Consider the following 23248-nt stretch of genomic DNA (forward strand, 5'->3'; position numbering starts at 1 on the left):
CTGGATCAATGATAGTTTTCTAACTTTGATAAGAGAATGTCCTTTAGAAAATACACATTAAAGTATTTAAGAGTAATGGGCCATTTTACTCTCAACCAGTGTTTGTGTATGTGTAAAAAGCGGGGAGGGAGGGAGGAGAGAGAGAGAGAGAGAGAGAGGGAGAGAGAATATGAGAATAATAAAAGAAAGCAAGCATGGTAAAATGTTCATATTTGGGAAGTCTGGTTGAATGGGGTTGAATGTATATAAGAATTCTCTGTATTATTCTTGCAACTTTTCTTTAAGTCTATAGTTACACCAAAAAATTGTAAGTAGCGTTTGTCGGCCTCTCATGATCAATTCCCTTTAAGAATGGCTTGGGTGGACTGGAGCTTGTCCATAGTCTTGGAGGAAAGAGGGGCTGATGTGGTCCCAGATTACACAGAAGCAACATCATACTTTTCCCAGGGTGGGGGTCAGGGTTGGTGGGGAGGGCAGGAGTGGGAATCGACAAAGAAGGAAGCCTTATTCCTTCACACTTAGTTCCCTATTCCACTCTATTAAGTCCAATAAATGACTTTTCTCTAACTCAGATCTGTGATTATCTAACTTTAGTATCTGGAGTACTCAGGCTCAACTTTTCTGAATCTGGAAAATGGGCTGGAAATCCAACTTCTGTCTCCTGGGAGCCCATCGCCCAGTTGGAACTGATGGTCAGTGAGGGGAACTTTTCCTGATTAAATTCTTACACCTTCTGGATGGCCACTAGGTGGTACTCGTTGCTTTAGCATTGTCTCTTCTCTAATTCTCCAATTCTAAGTTACTCTTTAGAATTAACATTACTCTGAATTGGCTGTCAACCTTTTATCCAGGCATAACATCTCTGACTATCATCCAAGACAGTAAAGACTATGTGTTCTGAGAGAAATGGTTTCACCTGGTCAAATGCCCACTGATACACAGAATATCTATTATATGCCCTATGCCAAGTACTCTACGTGCTTATTTCATTTAATCCTACAACATCCCTATGTATTAGGTGTTATTATTATCCCCATTTTCCAGTCTCAGAGAGCTGAAATAACTTTCCCAAGGTAAAAAACTAATAGAACCAGGATTTAAATGCAAATCTGCCCGCCTCCATTGTAAACTAATTCTGTTCTGCTCCAATGACAGAAATGTATCTAAGGAGTAGAAATTACAGGAGGGAAAATTTGCCTCCCCAAAAGGCAAGACTTCCTAATTACTAGTGTTCTCAATTATGAAATAGACCACTTCACAAACATCCATTTCACCTCTGAGAGTGTCAGCAAAGGAGTTCCTGCTATGGGCAGTGGCTGGCCTTCCTGGTTCCTTCCTTTAAGATCCAGTGAAGGAGTGGAATTGCTCTGTGTATTTTAAAATGTGACATTGGATCAGAGAATGGGTGGGAGCTAGAAGGAGTCAGAATTTGAGTTAGGATATTAAAAATCAGTATGTCAGTACATTAACAGCATGAAAGTGCTATGAAGGGGATTTAGAGAGCAGGTGTTGGTTTCACTACCCAATAAAGAGTATCTGATTTTTTTTCTCTCTTGGACAGAAATCAAGTTCTAGACAAACTATATCATGCCTTTTAACCTCGGCCTCAGATTCAATTCATAGTTTCTGAATAACAATAACAATAACCACCATTTATGGACACTTATTATTCATTGGGCTTTGCATACTCTGTCTCTTGTAATCCTGAAAAACCTTCACAAAGTAGGAACTACCATTTGCATTTAATGCAGATAACTTAGATCCAAAATATTATTAAATAACTTGTCCAAAAATCATATAGCAAGCAAGTAGAACTTGGGTTCAAACTCAGGTCTGCCTTACTCCAAAGACTGTGAATTTAGCCACTGCTCCACATTACACTAATATATCTACCACTCAAAATCCTTCTGATTAGGGAGCCTGACTCTCAGTCTGAATGGTTAGGATTGTGCAAGATTATAAGGTTCCTTATAAGAAAACTCTATTTGAAGAGTTTAATATCTTAGTCAGGAGGTGAATTGCAAAAGCACTAGGTAAACTCAGAATATCATTATCTTAAAAGAAGCTTTAAATTTCTTCATTCTGGTTTGAATGGATAATTGTATAAAGATATCTGTCTCAAAAATCATATTCCGACATAGATGAGTTCCAAAGAATGAAAAATATCACACATGCAAAAATGTTACTTGGGTTATTTATAATATTAAAAAATTGCAAACATAAGTAAATTATGGTATCACTGAGTCACTTGATGGAATATAATACTGCCACTGAAATGGTAATAAAAAATGCAAAAGTATTTCCATGCTATCATTACAATTAAATACATTTTAAATGCCAAGAATATAAAAACTTGAAGGAAAAAATGATCTTTAAATATAATAAATAGTATAATAGGTAGATTTTATTTATTTTCATTCCCATGGCATTCAATTAATGCTACAGTAATGATAGAATATAAAAATAATAAAATCATTTTTTAAATCTACTTGTTTCCAAGTTATGGGATGAAATTTCCAGGTGCCGGATGCTGTACCGGACTTTGTGACTGCTTCTCTAACATCCATAATTTTATTTGAGGCATCACATCTCCGGATCATTTCACATGAATCCAACCCTGGCTTCAGGGCTCGACAGGAAGCTTAGACCTAAGCTAATCGTCTCCCTTGGCACCATTACAGGTTCAGGGATGAGCATGTAACCCATTTCAGACCAAGAATTCACTAAGAGAGATTTCTGGAACTTTTTAGGACCTTTTTTCTCATATTATATATAAATTAGAAAGCCCCAAGAGTTAGCCTTAGGATGAAAGAATGCAGGTGGCAGAACCAGACAACAAACAGAAAGAGTATTTGATGATCTACTTTGACCTTCATTACCTAGACAATAAATCCCATGATAGTTCAAGCCAAGTTTTATTGGGTTTTACTTGATTGTAACATGTTCCTTAACTATATGGCAACAGTGACATTTTCAAAAAGATTGCATCATTTCTTAGTAAAATGGAGCTAGAAAAGTTTCTGCTACTGTCCGAATATCCCTAGAGGTCAGTGGATGACTTTAGCATATCTGTACCAAAGTCCACATTAATTAAAATATTGCTACCCTATATTAAAAGGGGCGTGCTGACCAAGCCAACTGATGATGATATTATAGGAATGTACCTATCATTCATTCCCAAAGGCTCTCCAAGCTTTATTTCTGGGTAAAGCAGTTCTCTAAAATGTAATAAAAATGTATATACACACACATACATATATACATTGCAGCTGGGTATGTATATGTATGTGTGTATGTATGTTTATAAATATTTCTTTATGTATATATGTACATACACGTATATACATACACATGTATCCCTACTCCTAAAAATTGCCCTTATAGAATGAGGATTTAATATAAATTTTAAGGGAGGCAGGTATAAAAACAGTCGAAAGCAGGGTAGCTTCAATTTTTAACATGGCTTTCATCATTATAATATTCTATTGTCTCTTACATAAAATTTAACAAAGCCAATTCTTCCCAGAGTTAGCATTTCCTTATTAACTGGCATGTTTTTCTTACTCAATAAGAACTGTGCAATCTGTTTTCTTCTCTTCTTTGGCTGCCAGGAAACTCAGGCTGTGTTCCCATCTGCAATACTTCTGTTTATCTTCCTCCTCTATCTTTTCCAACTTCTTTTTTCTGTCTTCTTATTATAGTTCTAATGGGCTGTATCTTATTGTATCCATGCTTTTTAATGTAAGTAGGCTCAGCTCCCTTTTAGACATAGGTGGGGCATAAATATATTATTATTAAAGAAGTATGATTGTAATAATTATTATTAATCATGAGCTTGGATAATAACTTGATTTTATCCACTCCAATGTTTTGAAATGCCTTTTCTTTTGAAATGCTGGAAGAACTTCCCAGCTCAGAGCAATAACCGGAAGTTAGCAGTTGCGTTGTGCTCCTCCTTCCCAGGTGATTGCCATGTAGGCCATCCTATGCTACCGAGCTCCTTCCCTGTTCCAAATTACTATTTAATGGAACAAAGCTTTTCTTTTCTAACATCTCTCTCCTTTGGCAGGAATGAGATCCTTTCTTACGACTAATTGACAAAGAACCTTAAAGAGCTAAGGTGTTTGTACCAGCAAGAATATGGTTCCTTTATGTGTCTACACTATTCCTCTGTTGGAAATTCTGTGCCTTCAGATTTTGCCATTCAAAAGCCAGTTGCCCCTTCCTAAGCTGGACAGCACTGAGAAAAATCATTGAGGATGCATCTCTAGAAATCTGGGGGTCTCTTCAACCCCCAATCCCAGCCCTTAAAGTCATTATATGGATAGAACTTCACTGTTTCACCAATCCTCCAACTGATGAAGAATTGGAAGTTCCTCGGGCTTTACCAATTCTATAAATTTACCCTGGAGCTCTTCTGATGTCCTCTTCCTGAGCCCCTCTTATCACATGGCTTGCTGAGGAGCTCTCAGAAACATCTCTACCTATTTCTAGGCACGTGATCCAGTTTGGCTTTGGTCTAAATAATTTGGGAGGAAGGGAAGTTTTGTGGATATCTCTACAAGGCAATTATACTTTCTAGTGAAATAAAATGCAATGCTCTGAAACTGTCTTCATATGCCTCCCCAACCACCTCTGATAATAGGTTCACAACAGCTCAGCTAAACACTTTAAACACTCCTGGTGGAAATGAGTCAGGTCTCATCAGCTTCCATGTTGATTTTGTATCAGGGTGATTATAAATGCCTTGATTTCTCTGGGTTCCATTAATTGTTGCTGCTCCGATTGCAAACTATGGACGAGATTTCTTATCCCACTACCTAGCACAGGCTATTTGTTATCCCGCAACACTTTTCCTCCCCCTTTTACACAATAATGTACTTTTATCTATGGGCACATGTCTGCCCAACTGAAAATCACATTGCCCAGCCTCCTTTATAGCTAGGTATGGTGACCATTTGAGTAAATTCTGGCCAATGTAATGTGAGTGGGGTGCTATGCTTCCACTTACAACTTCCGGCTCATGTCCTTAAATGAAGGGGATATGCTTTCTCTTTCTACTTTCCTACTTCCTGATAGCTGGAGTATGGACATTAGACAAAGAGCTGGATCATGAGATAGGAGCCCTATGTTGAGGATGGCAAAGCACTAACATAGAAGAAGCCTGATTTTAGAGGCCCATGTTAGTCTGGGACTTTTTTTTCTCATTAAACTTTGTTTTAACGGGTCTCAAAATTCTGTGACAGGTTTTCAGTCAAGTTGTTTCCATTAAAAAGTACTGATTTTAAAAACTAATAACTTGAAAACTGCCACAGGCATGAAAAAAAACAAACAATCGACAAAGCATTCTGCTTTCCTTCTGAAAGTTTCACAATGCATTGTAATCATTAACCAGTCTTTTACTATTAAACTTAAATGGCCAGTTAGGACAAACAATTCTGAGCCCACTCTTCCACCATTGATTAGAACTGTGGTGGCAAGTATTGGGATAATATTTATTTAGCCTTCTGAGCTTTCTGAGCAGACTTGGTGATTTTGCCAGCTCCAGCTGACTTCTTGTCCATTGCTGTGATGACACTCACAGAAACTGTCTCATGTCACAAACAGCAAAACAGCCCAGAGGATGACAGTCAGAGAAGTTCTCAATACACATAGGCTTGCCAGAAACCACATTAACAATGGCAGCATTGGCAAACTTCAAAACATTTCAGCCATCTTCCAATTTTTTCCCAGAAAGACATTCTTCTTTAAGTCAGTGAATTTGCAAACAATATGAGCTTTGTAGCAGCCCAGCACAGATGCATATCAGGCACTGATTTGGCCGGAATGGTTCAAAATAATCACCTGAGCTGTGAAGCCAGCTGCTTCCATTGGTGGGTCATTTTTGCTGTCACCAACCACATTGCCATAATAAACATTTTTAACAGACACATTCTTGACACTGAAACCCACTTTGCCCCCAGCAAGAACTTCACTCAAAACTTCATGGTGTATTTCACAGACTTTACTTCAGTTGTGATACTGACTGGAGGAAAGGTGGCCACTGGGCCAGGTTTGAGAACACGAGTCTCCACATGACCCGCAGAGGTAGTAGAAACACCATAGAGTTTGCAAACATCCTGGAGAGGCACACACAAAGGCTTGTCAGTTGGATGAGGTGGTGGCAGGACGCAAACTGTCATTCCACTGCCATTGCTACCTTTATAGGTGGCTTTCCAAGTCATGTTAGCCCTTGGCTCCAGCATGGTATCACCATTTCAACCAGAAATTGGCACAAATGCTACTGTGCCGGGGTTGTAGTTAACTGACTTCACTACTGATTGTTTCATACCTCTTCTGGCTATAGGATGGTTCAATGGAATCTATTTTGTTAGCCTCATCAATTAGTTGTTTCACATCCAGTATATAAACCCAAAAGGCACACTCATAGGTGTGTCCATTCTTAGAAACACCTGCTTCAAATTCACCAACAGCAACAATCAGGACAGCACAGTGGGCCTGAGATGTACCTGTAATTATATTTTTGATAAAATTTGCATCCTGGGGCATCAATGATGGTCACATAATATTTGCTGGTCTTGAATTTCCATAGAGAGTTATCAATGGTGATAACAAGCTCACTTCAGCTTTCAGTTCATTCAAGACCCAGGCATCTTGGCAGGTTCCTTCTCAAATTTTACAATGGTTCTTTCAATCTTATCACATTTGTAGAATAAGTGATCAGCAGTGGTGGATCTACCTGTCCAATGACAACGATGTTGATATGAGTCTTTTCCTTTCCCATTTTGGCTTAGATTTAGCAGTGGTTTTCTTGACACCTGTGTTCTGGTGTCAAACCTATTGTGAAAAATTTCAGGACTTCTTATACCTCAGATTGTTATGCGAGAGAGAAATAAAATTCTACCTTATTTAAGCCACTGTTCTTGCAGCTAAATCAATATCCCAACTAAAGTATTTCATATGAATACATCTGTGTGAAATGAGTTTGCAAAAGGAACTTTTCTAAGAAAATTAAAATAGGCATAGAGAAAAAAAGAGTTAAAACAACAAACTGATAGCACAAAATTCCGATCTTGAAATAAAGAGAAGTCCAATGTAATTGTAGATCTATTAGTTAAAATCATTTACTAGGCACAAAGAACCCTTTTCTTTTTCTCAGTAGGAAGTTCCCTGCTAAGAAACATGTTGTTGATCTCGTGCAATCCCTCCTTCTAATCTCATCTTTTCTCTCTATTCCCCCTACACATTCTGATTGATGCTATTAGGTCATTCGAGGTTGCATTGTAAATGCCTCATGTTTCTTAAGGTGGACAGTAGGCAAAAGAAAGTTGGTGCCTGTAAGTAAGGAAAGGTTTAATTCTCAGTGTAGTCACTGGAGCATTATAGAAAACCAGTGCATTTCACATCAGTGTAATGACAGAGAATGCAGGCAGGGCAACTATATCACTTACATCTGCCTTAGTAATAGTCTTTAAGCATTATCAAGCTGTTTAGGATTTAGGTTCAGAAGATTATAGTTCTAGAGAACCTATGACTGTTCATGGCTAGTCTGTGCTTAGGAAACTAGATTCAGGGCCAAAGAATTTTGAGGAAATTCAATCAGGCTGAAGGTGATCATTCTGAAAAATGGAAAATGAATTCAGGAAATGATTAGTGATCTCCCTAAAGTTTCTGGTAGTTCTGAGATTTTAGGAGAAGACTAATAAAAGACTCATAAATACTTGTCCATGCTGAATTAATGTAACAGATTATCTCAGGTGAGGAAATACTAAAATCAGTATCTACATGATTGGAGATGGACTAAGGAACAGGCCATAAGGATATACTTGATTAGCTGCTGGAACTTCTCCAATATATTCAATCTTTAGTTCAGATGCAAGAGAGAGCAAAGTAATTGATTCCTATGGATTTATTATAACTTTAGTTGATGGTTTATAAACTATTATATGGTTTCAGAACAGCTTGCAGAGTCTATTAAGACAGCAGTCAAATCAGGAGGTCAAAGGTCCTGATGAAGATGAATAGTATTCTTTAGAGCCAACCTAGAAATAACATAGTCTTTATGTTGTCCAGAAACCCCAAGACACAGCATGAACTTAAGTCAATGCCATGAGAGAGATATAAGACATATATAGCTTTGGTCTCTAAGAGAAAGGTCATGCAGTTTCAAGAGCTGAAGTTCCTAACTGGAGTATAACATAAGTGACCTGCTTTAGTATGGGGTTTTTTCTGGCTGATGAGCCAGAATACATATTGCCATAGAAGGTTACAGAAGAATACTGCTTGCTCTTATTTGTGTTTCCTTGAATAATTTCACCTGAGATCTCCCAGAAACTGATCATCTTGAAAAAACCAAGGCCATGGAGAGTAGTATAGGCCTGAGGTTTAAAGACTTTTGCCACCTACATCCAGCTGCAGCAAAGAGATTTTTATACTAGAAACTGAGGTAGTATTAGAAGAGGAGCCCTTGATATTAAAGAGTACCATAGGTAGAGTCCTTGAAAATGTGGACCCAAGTAAAAATGGGAAACTAGGCAAGACAGATCTAAAAACACATATACATAGGGGTTACCCCAATTATGATACTACCACTTCAGGCACTGTCTTAACAAACAATCAGAGAATAGTGCCTAAAATAGTAGAGTCGGTAGGTAATGAGTGACTTCACTACATAGAAGCCCTGGACTTTACCTGGACTTTAATTTTGTAGTTCAAGGTACATGCATCGAAGAATCTATAAAGATTATAGAATAATGACTACCATGACCAAACCATATTTGCATCCAATGCCAAGAGTTGATTCTTTCTGTTAAGGGTAGCCTCATCAATGATTAGCTCATGAGATATATAGCAAAAAAAATTTTTAAGACAATCCAGGAAGAATATATGAGGACAGCTTTAGTCATTGCTGATAAATATATCACCTTTTTTACTATATGGCGTGCTCACTCAATACACAACAAGGATGCTCTCAAGTGGTTTTATATAAAAGGAAGACATATTTAAGAAATTAATAAATTGATTTTTAAATAATTTAAATAGAAACAATGTCTTTGCCACTTTGAATGGCATGAACTCCTTGAAACACATTATCAGACTTTCCCTGGGGTTCAAGAACCAACACTAGAAAATGTTTCCTTGGAATTTCCAGTAGGGAGACCCCTTTAAAAAGTCTCAAGAAGCCATAGGCTGTGTCAGGGACAGGAGGACAGGCAAAGGCTATGAGACCATGGACAGAAAGGAAGAAGAAGTTCAAAGCAGTGGGCAGATTTAGGTAAGAAGAAAACAAAGTGGACTAGTGCTTGAGGAGAGAGAAGAAAAGAAAGGAGGTACTTGGAGAAGCAGTTCAGGATGCAGAAGTAAGTATCCAGCAAGAAACATTGTTCCTGAGCCTGACTTTTGCTGCAAACTGTCAGTTCCTTGCAGCTATTTCAAAAATATGGGTTATTTCCCACAAACTGCATCAAGACATCCTCCTATACTGCCTTTATGCTTTGGCCATTAACAGCTTAAGAGAGCCTCCTACACTGACTTTATCACCACCAGAGAACATTTCATCTCATAGACAACATTCATGTAACTTCACGCAGCCTTCTAGTGCAGAACAACCAAAGCCTCTTCCCTAAAATTCACATATTTATATGTGCTTAGAAAATGGCTGAAATGGTATACACCCAACATATTAGCAGTGGTTTACAACAATGATCTTTAACAGTCTCCAAATTATTTGGTGTATTTTTTTAAAAAGGACAATGTATTAATTAAAATTTTAATAAATATATTTTCAAACAATAATTCATAAAGATCTATGCATCCCTATGTTCATGACAGCACTGTTTACAATAGCCAAGATATGGAAGCAACCTAAATGACCATCAACAGATGACTGGATAAAGAAGTTATGGTTCATATATATAATGGAATATTACTCAGCCATAAAAAAAAATGAAATCTTACCATTCCCAGTGACATGGATGGATTAGAGGGTATTATGCTGAGTGAAATAAGTCAGACAGAGAAAGGTAAATATCATATGACTTCCCTTACATGTGGAATCTAAGGAATAGAAAGAACAAACTAATTGAAAACAGACTCACAAATATAGAGGACAATCTGGTGACAGCCAGAGGGGAGGAGGTATGGGGGGCTGGGAGAAAAGGGTGAAGAGTTAAAGAAGTACAAATCAGTAGTTGATTAGATGGTCATGTGGAAGGGTAGAATTTTTTGTTATGGAATTTAGAGAAATACTGTTTTACATTTTTCTCTCGTATTTGACCTTTGAAACTCTGACTATGGCAAAGGCCTGAGATCTGCTAATTCCACTAACCCTTGCCCCCTCCAGGCTGAGAGCCAATAATGTTAAAATAAGCAAACAAATGGCAATGATTTTAGGCTTCCCTGGCAATGACTTTGGGTCTCATACTGAACAGTTGTCTGCCTCTGAGATTTGCAAGATTTCTCAGCTCTCCATGACTATTTTGTCCCCCACATCTTGCCCTTGGTCCCAGAACACCCCTCCACTAAACATTCAGCACACTATTGGTTTATATATTGGCCTCCTTTGCTCCTTGAAGGCAGGGGATGTGTCTCATGTATTTTAAAGTTTTTAACAGTTGGCCTAGGGCTTGACACAGTAGGACTTCATAAATATTTGAAAGATGAATGACCCTGATTCTTTAATCTTGTCCTTAGTTTGAACCTTTTGCTAATAAGCTCTTATGGTCTCATCTGTCTTTTTCCTCCATGTTGTGAAATAATTTGATTTGACACGCTCAGACTCATTCTTGAAGCCAGTAGTTCTCGAACATTTTGTTCTCAGGACTGCTTTGAAACTCTTAAAAATTATTGATGACCCTAAAAAGTTTTTGTTTATTTGGGTTACATCTACCAATAATTACCTTATAGAAATTAAAATAGAGGAAAAATTTAAATATTTATTAATTCATTCATTTAAAAATACTAATGATAACAAACCTAATTCATGTAAACATAAATAACATTTTTATGAAAAACAACTATATTTTCTAAAGCAAAGTAAAAGAATTTAGTGGGAAAAGTAGCAGTGTTTAACATTGTTGCAAGTCTTTTTAATGTCTGCCTTAATAGAAGACAGCAAAATTTTCATATCCACTTCAGCATTCAATCTGTTGTAATATGTCATTTTGGTTAAAGTCTATGAAAAAAAATGACCTGTTGCAAATATGTAGTCGGGTAAGGGAGGACCTCACGAACACCCTAAAAGGGTCTCAGTAGGCTCTGGGGGCCCTTAGAGTACACCTTTGAGTCCTACGCCTTATTTCTGTGACTAGAAACTTCACAGTCCTGAGGGTCTGTTTAAACTTAAAACCCTAGCCTTCCCGCTGCCACCACCTGATTGCATAAAGAGATTATTAATATTATTATAACCTCTTACCTGTGTACCACATTTCATAGTGTTCAAAGAGCTTTCCCATGCAATGTCTCCTCGTAGCTTGTCAGATATTACCTAATTAATTCGCCTTACCCATGAGCAGTCTCTTGTGAACCATGAAGTTCAGAGTTTACATGATTTGTTCAGGGCATTCAACTGGCACGAGGCAGAGTCAGTCAGTACTCAGACTCCCGCCTTTCTCTGGCCACGTACACTGGCAGTGCCCTAGACTAATCTCATCTATAAAAATCTAGACTATCTAAATTTCATCAGCTAGTACAGCCTGTTCTTCTGTACTTGATCAAAGCAGAGTTTTGATAAAAACTTTTTCTGACACTTAAATATACTGCTGTATTCTTAGAAACCAGTGACAGCCCAGCAAAGGAGAAAACTAAATGTTAGGCTGTCACTCAGCATTGGACGATAGGATATGTCCAGGCCCACCAGTTTTGTAACAGTAATTCCGGCCCTGGGAATTCTGGGACACCAGGGGATTCAGCTATGAAAAACACAGGCCAAAGCCTGCTGGCGAGGCCTAAATTCTTATTATTAAGATTAAGCTGGCTCAGATGACTTCACCCTGGTACTAAAAGGACTTTGTAACTCTCTGTGTCTAGATGGGCCACAGATAACTGAGGATGCTAGGAAAGGCATGAAATCATCATCATCCCATGGCCATTTTTAATCTCTGGCAACCACTCCTAGAAGGCCAGGTCTTTCTGATTCTTGGTAAGCATGAGGGTGCTTTTGAACAGTTCTCAGTCTTCCAGTGGGTTAAGCTTTACATTTTAATATTTCCTTAATTTATACCTTGATGTGGAATGAAAACTGATATTTACTGAAATCTTACTATATGCCAGGCACTATAGTAAGTACCCTATTTGTTTCCCACCAATCTCAAAAAGGCAGACATTATCCTCATTTAATATATAAGGAAATTAAGGCTTAAGTCTCTTGACTTGTCTTGCCAAAGGCACGTGGCCAATAACTGGTTGTGCCATCATATGAACCAAGTCATCTTATTTCAAGTCCTATATTGTCTCCATCACCATTAGGCCTTCATTAATATCATAGTTCTATGTAATCAATTATTTTCTGCCATCATTACAGCCATATAAGAAATAGAAACTCACTCACAGATAATTTCCTAAACCTCCAATATATTTCTACTCCTTTCCTTGTCAATTCTAGGAAGACATCTTCTATGGAGGCTCCTAAAAAATTAAAAATAGAACAACCATATAATCTAGTAATTCTATTTCTGGGTATTTATCCAAAAAAAAAGGAAATCACTATCTTGGAAAGATCTCTTCACCCTATGTTCATTGCAGCATTATTTACGATAGCCAAGATATGGAAACAACCTATGTATCTATCAACAGATGAATGGATAAAGAAAATGTGATCTTTATATGTGTAATGGAATATTATTCAGCCATCAGAAAAGGAAATCCTGCCATTTCAACAACGTGGATGGACCTCAAGGGCTTTACACTAGGTGAAATAAATCAGACAAAGACAAATATTGTATGCTTTTGCTTATGTGTAAAATCTAAAGGAAAAAAAAAAGGCATCAAACTCAGATACAGAGAACAAGTTGATGGTTGCCAGAGATGGGGTGAGGGTGGGTGGGTGAAATAACGAAGGTGGTCAAGGTACACACTTCTAGTTATAAAATAACTAAGTTCTGAGGGTGCATGTGCAGCATGGCACTTATAGTTAATAATACTGTATTGTATATTGAAGTTGCTGAGAGAGTAAATCTTAAAAGTTCTCGTATGAGAAAAAAAATTATAACCATGTGTGCTGATGAATGTTAAGTTATTGTGGTCATCATTTTACATATATATGTATATAAAATCATGTTGTACACCTAAAATTAATACAATATTACATGACAATTATATCTCAATAAAAAAGAAAGACATATCCTTCCCAATCTCCAGGCTTGCTTCAGCATCTCCTTTTAAGGCAAGATTCTATCAAACTATGGACAGAAACTTAAAATCACAAAAGAACAGAGGCAGGCATTTCCTTACAACCAGCAATGGATAAAGAGCATCCAGTTGATAGTAACTGGCATGTAGACAAAAGTTATCAAAGGCCAAGGATCTTTGCCCTCTTCCTCAACTCCATGGTGACCAGGCCCAGGCTTGTCCTAGCTCAGAGCCTCTCCTATACAGGGCCAGTCCCAGGTGCACCTTTGAGATAACAATAATGTCTCCTAAAACAAACAGCCATTGTTTCCACACAAAGACTCTCAATGTTTCCTCCATCAACAAAAGGCTACAGCCATCCTGCCAAGAAGACAAAGTGCTGGAAGCCCTTTCATAAATATCAGGATGGTGAGAGGGGTGGGATAGAGGCAGGAAGATCATTCTCTAGCACTTTCTCTGCCTAGAAATAGGACCAATCAACCCATTGGGGACCATTCTGAATTACTGATCATTCCTCAACTATTCATAATGACAGTAATAACAGCTTCCTAATCTGTAGAACAGAAATAATAATATCTATCCCCTTACAGGACTGCTGTCAGGATCAATTGAGATAAAAGGTGAGGAAGCTCTTTGTACGATTTTAAAGGGTTGCAAAATTGATATGGTCATTATGAGGAGATTGATAGTTTACCCACATTGCTTGCATTAAAAAGATAACTCTGTTTAAGCCAAATGACACTCCAAATAGCCCTAGTGTCCAGGTCCACCCAGTTCCTAGAATAAAGTATAAGGGAGGAAAAAATGTGGTGAGTGAGACTGACAACAATCGTTTACTAGAGCCCACCCCAGGCCAAATTGCTGCACAAGTGATTTTCAACCTCGTTAGCTGTTCTTTTCTCCCCTAAGAACCCAGATCATGAGGATGAGCTCCCTGGTGCTTGGTCCCTCACCTAGGGTCTAATTCTCCAAACTTCACCCTGTAACCTCTCCCTTGCCCCTCTTATAACATGTTTCTTATGCAATTTACACAAAAATAACTACATAATACATAAAAACATGAGAAAAGTGTCCATCCTTGCTAGTGATCATGACAAATAAATTAAAGCAAATTGTAACACTTTGTGCTAATGTGAGAATATTCAGTGTTGGTGAGGTTGTGACAAAATTGGTGTGATCTTACAGTACTGGCAGCATAATAAATTTAATAAGTCCAATACGTTACAGAGGTAAAATGACAACAAATAGAAAGTACTGAGAAGATGTTCCTATCTTTTTCCTAGTAATCTCTCTCCCTGGAAATTCCCAAGTAAATAATTCAACAAAAGTGGGAGGAAAGCAGCAAGAATAGACATATTTACCTTTAATAGGTAAATATTGAAATAACAAGAGAAATGTTTTAGTCAATTGTGGTGTGACAGTAATCATTAAATGAAAATATAAAAACTACTTACAAACATGAGGAAATGTTTATGTAAGTGAAAGTGTACAACATGATACAACTAAGTAAAATATTGGATAACAACTGGTAATATGAATAAGTGAAAATATCTTTGGTGTTGTGCTGGCGAATTACATGTGAATTATATTTCAAGTGTTCTTTAAGGATTTTTATGTTATCTTTTAAATATGGCAACACAACACAAGAAAAGCAATCAGCTGGTAGAATTCTCTCAAGATTCTGCTTCTACTATGGTAGGGCAGGGAGTTATCCTTGCTAAGATGTTGATGGGTATTAACAAATTAATGTGTAACACACATTTGTATGCAGAGATGCGGTAGTAGACTTTAGCAGATAAAAGCCTAAGAATTTGAGTCAACCCAAAAGTCACTGAATTGGATTTCTGCTTTTGTCACTTACTGATGTGTGGTCTTGAGCAAGCTATTTGACATACCTAAACCTTTTCTGATTTATAAAATGGGAGTGATAACAGAATCAATTTCATGGAATCATTGGGAATAATCAATGAGATAATGTAGATAGCGCAGTGATAGGCACATTGAAAGAGTATTCGATAAAGATTTGTTGTTTGTGCTGTTAATGATAAAGATGATGGTGGTGGTGGTAGTGATAAACTGAGTCTTCTGGAGAAAACGCCTTAATTTAAAGGTCTAATGGCAGAAGTGGACGCTGCTCAGTTGACACTGTCCCTATATGTGGAGCTAACTACAAACCTTTAAAGGTATTTTCTAACAATAAACTACTTTTAAGAGTAGTTTTACATTAAAAGCAAAATTGAGTGGAAGGTACAGAGATTTTTCCATGCACCTCTTGCCTCTATATATGCATAGCCTTCTCCAATATCAAAACCCCACAGCAGAGTGGCACATTTGTTATAATCGATGAACCTACTCTGGCACATCATTACCACCTGAAGTCCATAGTTTACATTAGGTTTCACTCTTACTGTTGCACATTCTATGGGCTTTTACAAAAGTCTGACATGTATCTGTCATTACAGTATCATACAAGTGGTCTCACTTCCCTAAAAATCCTCTGTGATTCACCTATTCATCTCCTGCTCCCCTTGAACCTTGGCAAAGGTTGATCATTTCACTATTTCCAAAGCTTTACCTTTTCCAGAATGTTTTATAGTTAGAATAATACAGTGTGTAGCCTTTTCAGATTGGCTTCTTTCTTGAAAAATATTTTTTACAACCAGTCTAGAATACCAAGTGAGTGTTTTGAAATTCCACTAGATAATACAAAGATAATTACTACCAGTCATTCTGTTAGATTCTTATGTCATTTCCACAAGATAAGTGATTTTCCTTGTTCTATCAAGTGATTTTCCTTGTTCTATCAAAAAAGAAGTACCTAAGGTCACAAAACCAGTAAGTGGCAGAGCTGGTATCTGAATTCAGTTTGTCTCCAGTGATCATATCTCTTCATGATGCCATAGTGCTTACCCTAATAATGAACATGGGTCCTAGAACATCTGAACCTGGTCACAGGAGCTGACATGGAAAAGCACGTAAAGATGCATATCCAACCACATGTCACTACAGCTCTTAAAAGACTGTACACTACAGAATGACACAACAGCCACCCTGCTTTGTGCCAGACTTGCATCCGTATTCTTAGACAGAAGAGCTTAATCAGCATACTTAGTCAGCCTACTATTAGCAAAATTAAGTGGGTCTAGTTTACTGCTTCTCAATCTTTTTTGCATTATCCCCAAACCAAGGAGCCTCATTAGACGTTTTTTTAAGTAACCCCTTACCCCAATTGAATTTTAATACTATACATATACCCTATATTCACTTATTTACTGTGCCTCTTTGAAGGGCCAAAATCTATTGTAATACCCAAGAGTTTTTTTTTCTCCCTTCAAGAAACTATTTCCACCCCCTTAGGGGTTATATCATCCTCACTAGAATGCAGCCTAGTTGCATATGGCCAGAGTCCAGGGAAATCGACAGGGTGTTTGGATGCCTGGAAGGTAAGGTCAGGACCTTGGAGAGTGCCAAAATAGTCCTACTGAAACCATGCCCAAGGCTCAAGGTTGCCTGAAGAGTTGCCTGAAAGAAGATGCCTAGAGAGGACGGGTGCTAGGAAACTAATATAAGTACTCTTTTACCATGTAGTTGTAGGAACATCAGAATGTGAAGGCCTCCAAATTTTCTATTGTAAGAAAGTTCCTGAGGGGGCCGGAATTTTGTAGAGAGGGACTTCAATTTGCGAAGTCAAAGGCACTTAATGGCACATCTTCAAGTAGTTTAATGGTTTCAAGGTCTTTCTTGAGAGCCCAACTCCATAAGAGTTGGAGATTTTCAGAAATTTAAAGGTATCAGGTTAATTCTCTCTTACCCTCCATTGCTAGTTGAGTTCATGACACTGCAGTATGGTTTTAGCTGAAAATAATAATAGACATTATTTATCATGTGCTAGGCCCTGCACTATGCATATTAGTGGAACATTTTATTTAAGCTTCACAACAATCTTGTCAGGTGGGTATAATCATTATCCAAAGCTAAGAGAGGTTAGCAAACTTGCTCTGGATCACACAGCTGATAATTGGAAGTGCCAGGCCTTGAACCCACTAGGGCTTTAGAGAGTAACACAGAATTAAATGGCTCAAGAGAAGAAAGTTTTAAAAAGTAGAAGGTGAACCCCTAAAAGGCATTGGAATCAATCATCTCTGTATCCCTCAGTCCAAAATCTGGCACGGAGAATGGGGCTTCACAGATGGAAGGAAGCAGAGCTGCCCAACAGTAGAATGGGTTTGCCATGAAACAGCAAAATTCTCATGAATACTCTCCAGGATGGTCATGTGACAAAACATCACAGAAGGGATCTTCGAGAAGGAATTTCTTCATCCTTGAACTAGATGACCTCTAAAGCTCATTGTTTATTGGATTGAGTCTATAACTCAGACTTTGTGAAATCACAGACCATCTAGCATTCAGCAGTGGATTGAAATCTCAAAAAGTGAAGAACATGGGTGGATGGGACTTTCGGGCTATCAGAACCCATGCTTCCACCCCTTCCAGCCCTAAACAGAGGAGTTAGAAATTTTTCGCCATAACTCTGGGGAGCTAGAAACTTCGTAATTTTGCTCCAAAGGCTAATCTGGAAATATAGACATTTGAGTCATTTATAAAGAAAGGATCTGCCTGTGGGTTTCAGCTGCTGTCATGGGATCTGAAAAAGGAGAAGAGCTCCTTTCCAGCAGATGGCGAAGACAAAAAATCAGTATGTCAACAAATGAATTCCTGACAGCCGTTTGCTGAAAGAAATCAAATGGGCCCCACAATGTGCACACTGGGCCAACCATTGTTCTCTACATGCAATGTCTCCCTTCAGTTCATGCTGATGGCCCATGGTAAACACTCAGAACTTCTCCCTCTGTCCCTACAGAGTGAGTCTCAACAGAAGACAGCCAGAAGCAAGTGTTTTCTGCTCAGCTTTCCTAGAGGGTTCGCACAAATGCGGGTGGCTCACAAAGATGATAAAATTTTCCATCCACACTGATGTTATCAGGCCTTCAAATTCCACTTTCAAAAGTGGAGACTGACAAGTACTGCCTCCCTACCAGACTCAGACAATGATGTCTGAGGTTCCTTTAATGTCTCACCTTGAGCTGTCCCCTAGTGGAATGGAGAAGAGGGGCTCCCCTCCCTATCAAAGAGTCATGCATTCTAAAAATAATAGCACCCTCTGTGGTATATAAGGCCACCTAGTAACAGAGGCACTTTAGTTGTACTATTCAAGCTGCAGCTTTAATCAGCACACACATGTACACACAACTCAATGAAACTAGCCAAACTTCACTTGTTATGCAGGTTTTAAAGAAGTAATTCACTGAGTACAAAGCACCCTTATCTATAGGCCTAACAGATATGTTGAGTCCAACTTTATTATTATCTATGGTTCTTTGACTCTATCCTTTCATGGTTCGCTATTCTATCTTGTTTCTCTCAACTTAAAGACCAAATCTTCCCAGTTTTTGTCTATAACCAGAGCTTCAGAGTAGCTTCTCTCAGTGCCTACAGCATGGTGGTCTCTCACAAGGGTGAACCTTAACTGTATTTACTACCACCACACCGTTTGCATCTTTAACCCTTTAATTACAGATCTGAGCTCTAAGAGTTGCTGAATCTTTTTCTTCCTGCATCTAAAGAGATATGGATCAAACATAGTATAATAACTATGTGAAACCCACCAAACTATTTTGTTTCCAAACAGAAAGAAGTGGTTTTCCACTCTTTAAAGAAGGGTAAAAACTTCTACCTACCAATAGAAAACAGTGGCTGCTGAGTAAGCATCAGGATTTGAACTTAAATCCTATAGCTCTTGACAAAACAACTTCTATTAAAAGCTTTATAACAACCTGCCTTCTTCTCTCGAACTCAGTGATAAGTTCCTTTTAGACAAAAGATCTTAAGCAAAAGGTAATAAATAGAATTTTGTTAATTGATATCAAAATTTCAGGACACAACTTGCTCACACAGATGGATGCTGTCCCCACAGATATTGCCCAAAGAAGCATGTGGAAAGATGTTGTACACATAGATGCTTCTCACAGACAGATGTTACTCTACACAAAGACAGATGTTACTCACAGAGACAGATGTCCACCAGGAATACGATGTACACCAAAAGCTCCCGCAGGGTGGTCTTAACGTAAAGTTCCCGGTTCTCAGCGGTGTTCTCAGTCAGGGTTGTTCCCCAAAGTCCTAAGGGGTAGTGGAGAGGTGCCCAGGACCTCCAACAGCAGGGTTCCTCTTAGTTATCCGTGGACTTTACTCCTATTTCCACCCAGCTCTTTTCCTCACCTATTATCGTATCCCTTGGCAGAATCTGGCTACTCTAACCATGGCTGCCATCCTCCATCAAAGTCCCGGAGGTAGACAGGGGTGAAGACGCTAGGTCAGAAAGAATGAAGGCATGGAAAGGAGGCATTTGTTCCAGGCAGGAACAATCTAGAGTATCTACATCCATGCCCTCCCTCAAACTATCTCCCATATATATACCCTTTCTGTGCCCCTAAGTGATGACAAGTGCCAGGTTCTACCTCTGGAAGACCACTAGACTGGGCTTTGTGTTCTGGGGCATGCAGCTCAAACATAATTTACAAACCCAAAGAGACACTGAGATTTTTACCTTTTCTTCAGATAACATTCCCCACCGTAAAAGCTTTTGGTGACCCCTTCTTCTGACTCTATGATCCCTATACTAGCTACCTCTGATTCCACGACAGATCTGAAGGCAGCAGCTGGACACCAGGATCCTGTGTGTGTTCTCCTGAGGTTCATCTTCAGGCTTCTTAGGTTGGGGGTGGGGGGGCACTGCACTAGAGATGGTGCAGATCCTCAGTGTCCCAGGGGGGGAAGAGGGACCACTGTACGCAGGGTTGTCCCAGGCTCCACTCCCCAGATTTTGCAGCTCCTGCCCCTCAGAACTTTCCATAGAATTCATGGGGAATGAGGTGGGAGACCTGACACTTCGGGTACCCACTTCCACCTGGAGGAAGAGGGAGCAAAGGCCCAGCCCAGCCTAGCCAGCAGAGGGCAAAGGGATTCTTAGAGCAGCTGGTCTAATACAGCATCTGCCTCCTGCCTTTTGTAGGGGGATATCTGTGCCTGCTTAGGGGAGGGAGCAGATGAGGGGGAGGGGCGAGGGATGACCATCAATCTTGGCAGGGGCTTTCTCTCTCTTCCTCTTGCTACCAGTCCCAGGGGACAAGAAGAAAGGGGTGGGAGGGAACAGTGGTGGGGGAGAGGCAGAGGTTTGACAAGGGGAGAGAGAGGAGGAATATGAGGAAGTCGTGGAGACTGAGAGTTGGAGGAAGGAGGGGTGAAAGAGGTGAATGCTGGAGGCAGAGGAGGGCTGCTTGCAGATGGGCCTGATAGAGGGATGGTCCGGAGTTCATTTGGACATAAGAGGCGATAAAAGAGAAATGGGAGGAGCTGGGAGAAGAGGGAGGCTGGCATACTCCATTGTGGGTCTGATCTCATTTCCACTAAAAGCTTCTGAAAGGGCCGACATGGATTGAGGTGGGGATCAAGGCCAAGGACTGGAGACTGACAAGTACTGCCTCCCTACCAGACTCAGACAATGATGTCTGAGGTTCCTTTAATGTCTCACCTTGAGCTGTCCCCTAGTGGAATGGAGAAGAGGGGCTCCCCTCCCTATTCCACCCCATAGCTCAAGGAAAAGGAGAACCCTCTATTTCAGATACTTAACAGACAGGGTCTCTAACCACTGATGAGGAAGGGGAAAGGTCCTCAGAGTTCCAGATTGTATCCTTTTTTCTGAGGTCTATCTTCTCATGGCCTAGGGGTAAACTAGACTGATAGAAAGGTGCTTCTTAAGGGTATGGGGCTTAGCCTAGTGAAAAGGCTAAGCCCTGATAAATTAGAGAGCAAAGGGCAAGGACACTGTGACTTGGGACCCCTTAAGGCGAGTGGATATCTGGACCCAGTTCAGCTGACAACCTTATTTTATAGCTCTGCTTAGTAGTGGACCTATAACTATAAGCGTGAGCGCAAAATGGAAATATGAGAGATCAGGACTAATCTGCTTTCTTTTTAATCTCAGGTCTCTGAATTAAATCCCTTATATAAGCCCCCAAGCACACCCTGACTATGCCCAGCTCCAGCCTCTGTTCACCTGCCCTGGCTCTCCTACAGGTATGTACTGTGGCCCAGAATAGGGCTGCCCCCACAAGTGTGGGTAGTTACATCCTCCTTGATGGCTGGAGTAGTGGCTGCCCTCTCTCCAACTCCTGGCTTTCCATCTGGGCTATTCTATTGCTGGATAGGCCCGAAGCCAACATCAGCCTAAGTGGAAGTCACCAGTCTTGAATATCCTCATAAAGAGAATCAGACCCCAAACCAACCCAAGGCTGGGCTCAGCTCCTTGATAAATCCAAGACCAAGCTGAAAAAGCAGTGGCTGTTCTACCACTGGTCTGCTCTGTGGATCTCCCGCCCCAGCCCAGATATTACCAAGGAAATTAACTCTGTCTGGGCTGGAGCTAAGACTTATCTGTGAGCCTCCCTGGATGGAGGAGTCCCCATCTTTCTATTTTATTGACTAGTGAGGCACATTCTAAGGTGCTTGTTTTCTTTGGGAAGATAAAAAATAAGGAACTGTGCCAGTATTGACCATTTTGTATAAAATCAGCTGATTTTTTATCTCTCACCCACAAGCCTTCAAATAATTGCAAAAGGAACCCTGGCTTGCAAAACTAAGCACTGGGACAGGGGTGATGAACAGGAAGCTAGCAGTATAGTCCAGCAAAGTGGGGAGAGGAACAGGAGATGATTTCTGATTCATTTGGGATAATTTTGTATCTTAGAAAGGTCTGTGATCAGTGGGGCTTTGGATAAACTCAAGGAGGTTCATCATGTGACAGGTTCCACACTCCTGAGAGCTTATGGCCAGAGCTAAACTGCTTTATTCATGGTCACCTACCTAGGTAACATTCCTTTTCTCTGTCAGTCCTGAGCACTCACCATGGGTGTAGATCAACCTATAATAACCCTGGGAGCACAGGTTATGCAACATAACTTGAGGAGGTTTTTCAAAAGGTGCTCTTCATTCCTAGGATGTTTAATCTTACTCAAGAAGTTGCAGATGTTGTAATCAGGTGGGATCTCCTGATGATTTTGTGTCCATCAGTTCTCTATGTTCTCAAGCTTCTAATAGCACTTAACTTTTCTTAAGTAACCATACCCTATTGAAGAGGGCAATCAATTTCAGGGGAGTCCCATGGCTCAGGTTGCCTTTTATCAGTTCGGCAAAATCTAAGAGGCTTGAACCCGAAACCAAAACTCCTAGGTTTAACTCTTGGTGCAGCAATTTACTGACTGAATGGTTCTGGCCAAGTCCCTTTTGGTACTCAGTTAACCTATCTGCCCTGCTGACCTTAAGGACTATTTTAGGATTAAAATAATAGAATATCTAATGTTTTTATAAGCACTATACTATAAAGCACAGAATACATTTAATTATCTTACCATAGCATCCACCCTTGTGCACTTCCTCATGCACAGCAGTCCATGTTTAAGGTAGATACCTTAAGCCAGGACCCCGTTGTTATTTTCTCAGAGGCACAAGAGTCTCATAACTCTCTCTTTTGTTCCCATTCCATTCCAGCTGATGCCAATGGAATGGAATGATGTCATTTCGGCTGGAGAGTATTATAAAAGTCCTGGAATGAAAGCACCTCTTAGATGAGTTTTATAAACACATAACAAGACCAAAAGTCATCTTTCTCATGATGCCTCTCAGCCCACTTATTAAATTGGTCCCATTGCTTCACTGGGATAAATTTTTTGGTCACATGCTAACCTAGTGCCAACATCAAGACAAAGATTACCCCACTTCCTCCACTAGAGAATTCCCTTTTCACATTATGCCCACCCCAGCCAAATTCTTCAGTGCTACTCAG

General features: G+C 39.5%; 1 protein-coding gene and 1 pseudogene across 3 annotated transcripts in view; both read right to left on the bottom strand.

Moving 5' to 3' along the window:
- The window catches only part of PKD2L1 (polycystin 2 like 1, transient receptor potential cation channel), a 30905-nt gene extending 10240 nt beyond the window's left edge, over positions 1-20665 (bottom strand). For 2 of the 3 annotated variants that reach the window (XM_016124265.2, XM_016124264.2), the window contains exon 1: positions 11414-11510. In XM_016124265.2, the coding sequence (XP_015979751.2) occupies positions 11414-11453 (40 nt within the window). In that variant the 5' untranslated portion in view covers positions 11454-11510. Of the gene's footprint in view, positions 1-11413; positions 11511-19413; positions 19528-20034 lie in introns of those variants that run through there. The other variant, XM_016124263.2, reaches the window with a different exon arrangement.
- LOC118604008 lies at positions 5496-6784 on the bottom strand (annotated as a pseudogene).
- Positions 20666-23248: the final 2583 nt, after the last annotated feature.

The sequence above is a fragment of the Rousettus aegyptiacus genome, unplaced genomic scaffold (assembly GCF_014176215.1).
Source record: "Rousettus aegyptiacus isolate mRouAeg1 unplaced genomic scaffold, mRouAeg1.p scaffold_m13_p_6, whole genome shotgun sequence".
NCBI lineage: Eukaryota > Metazoa > Chordata > Mammalia > Chiroptera > Pteropodidae > Rousettus > Rousettus aegyptiacus.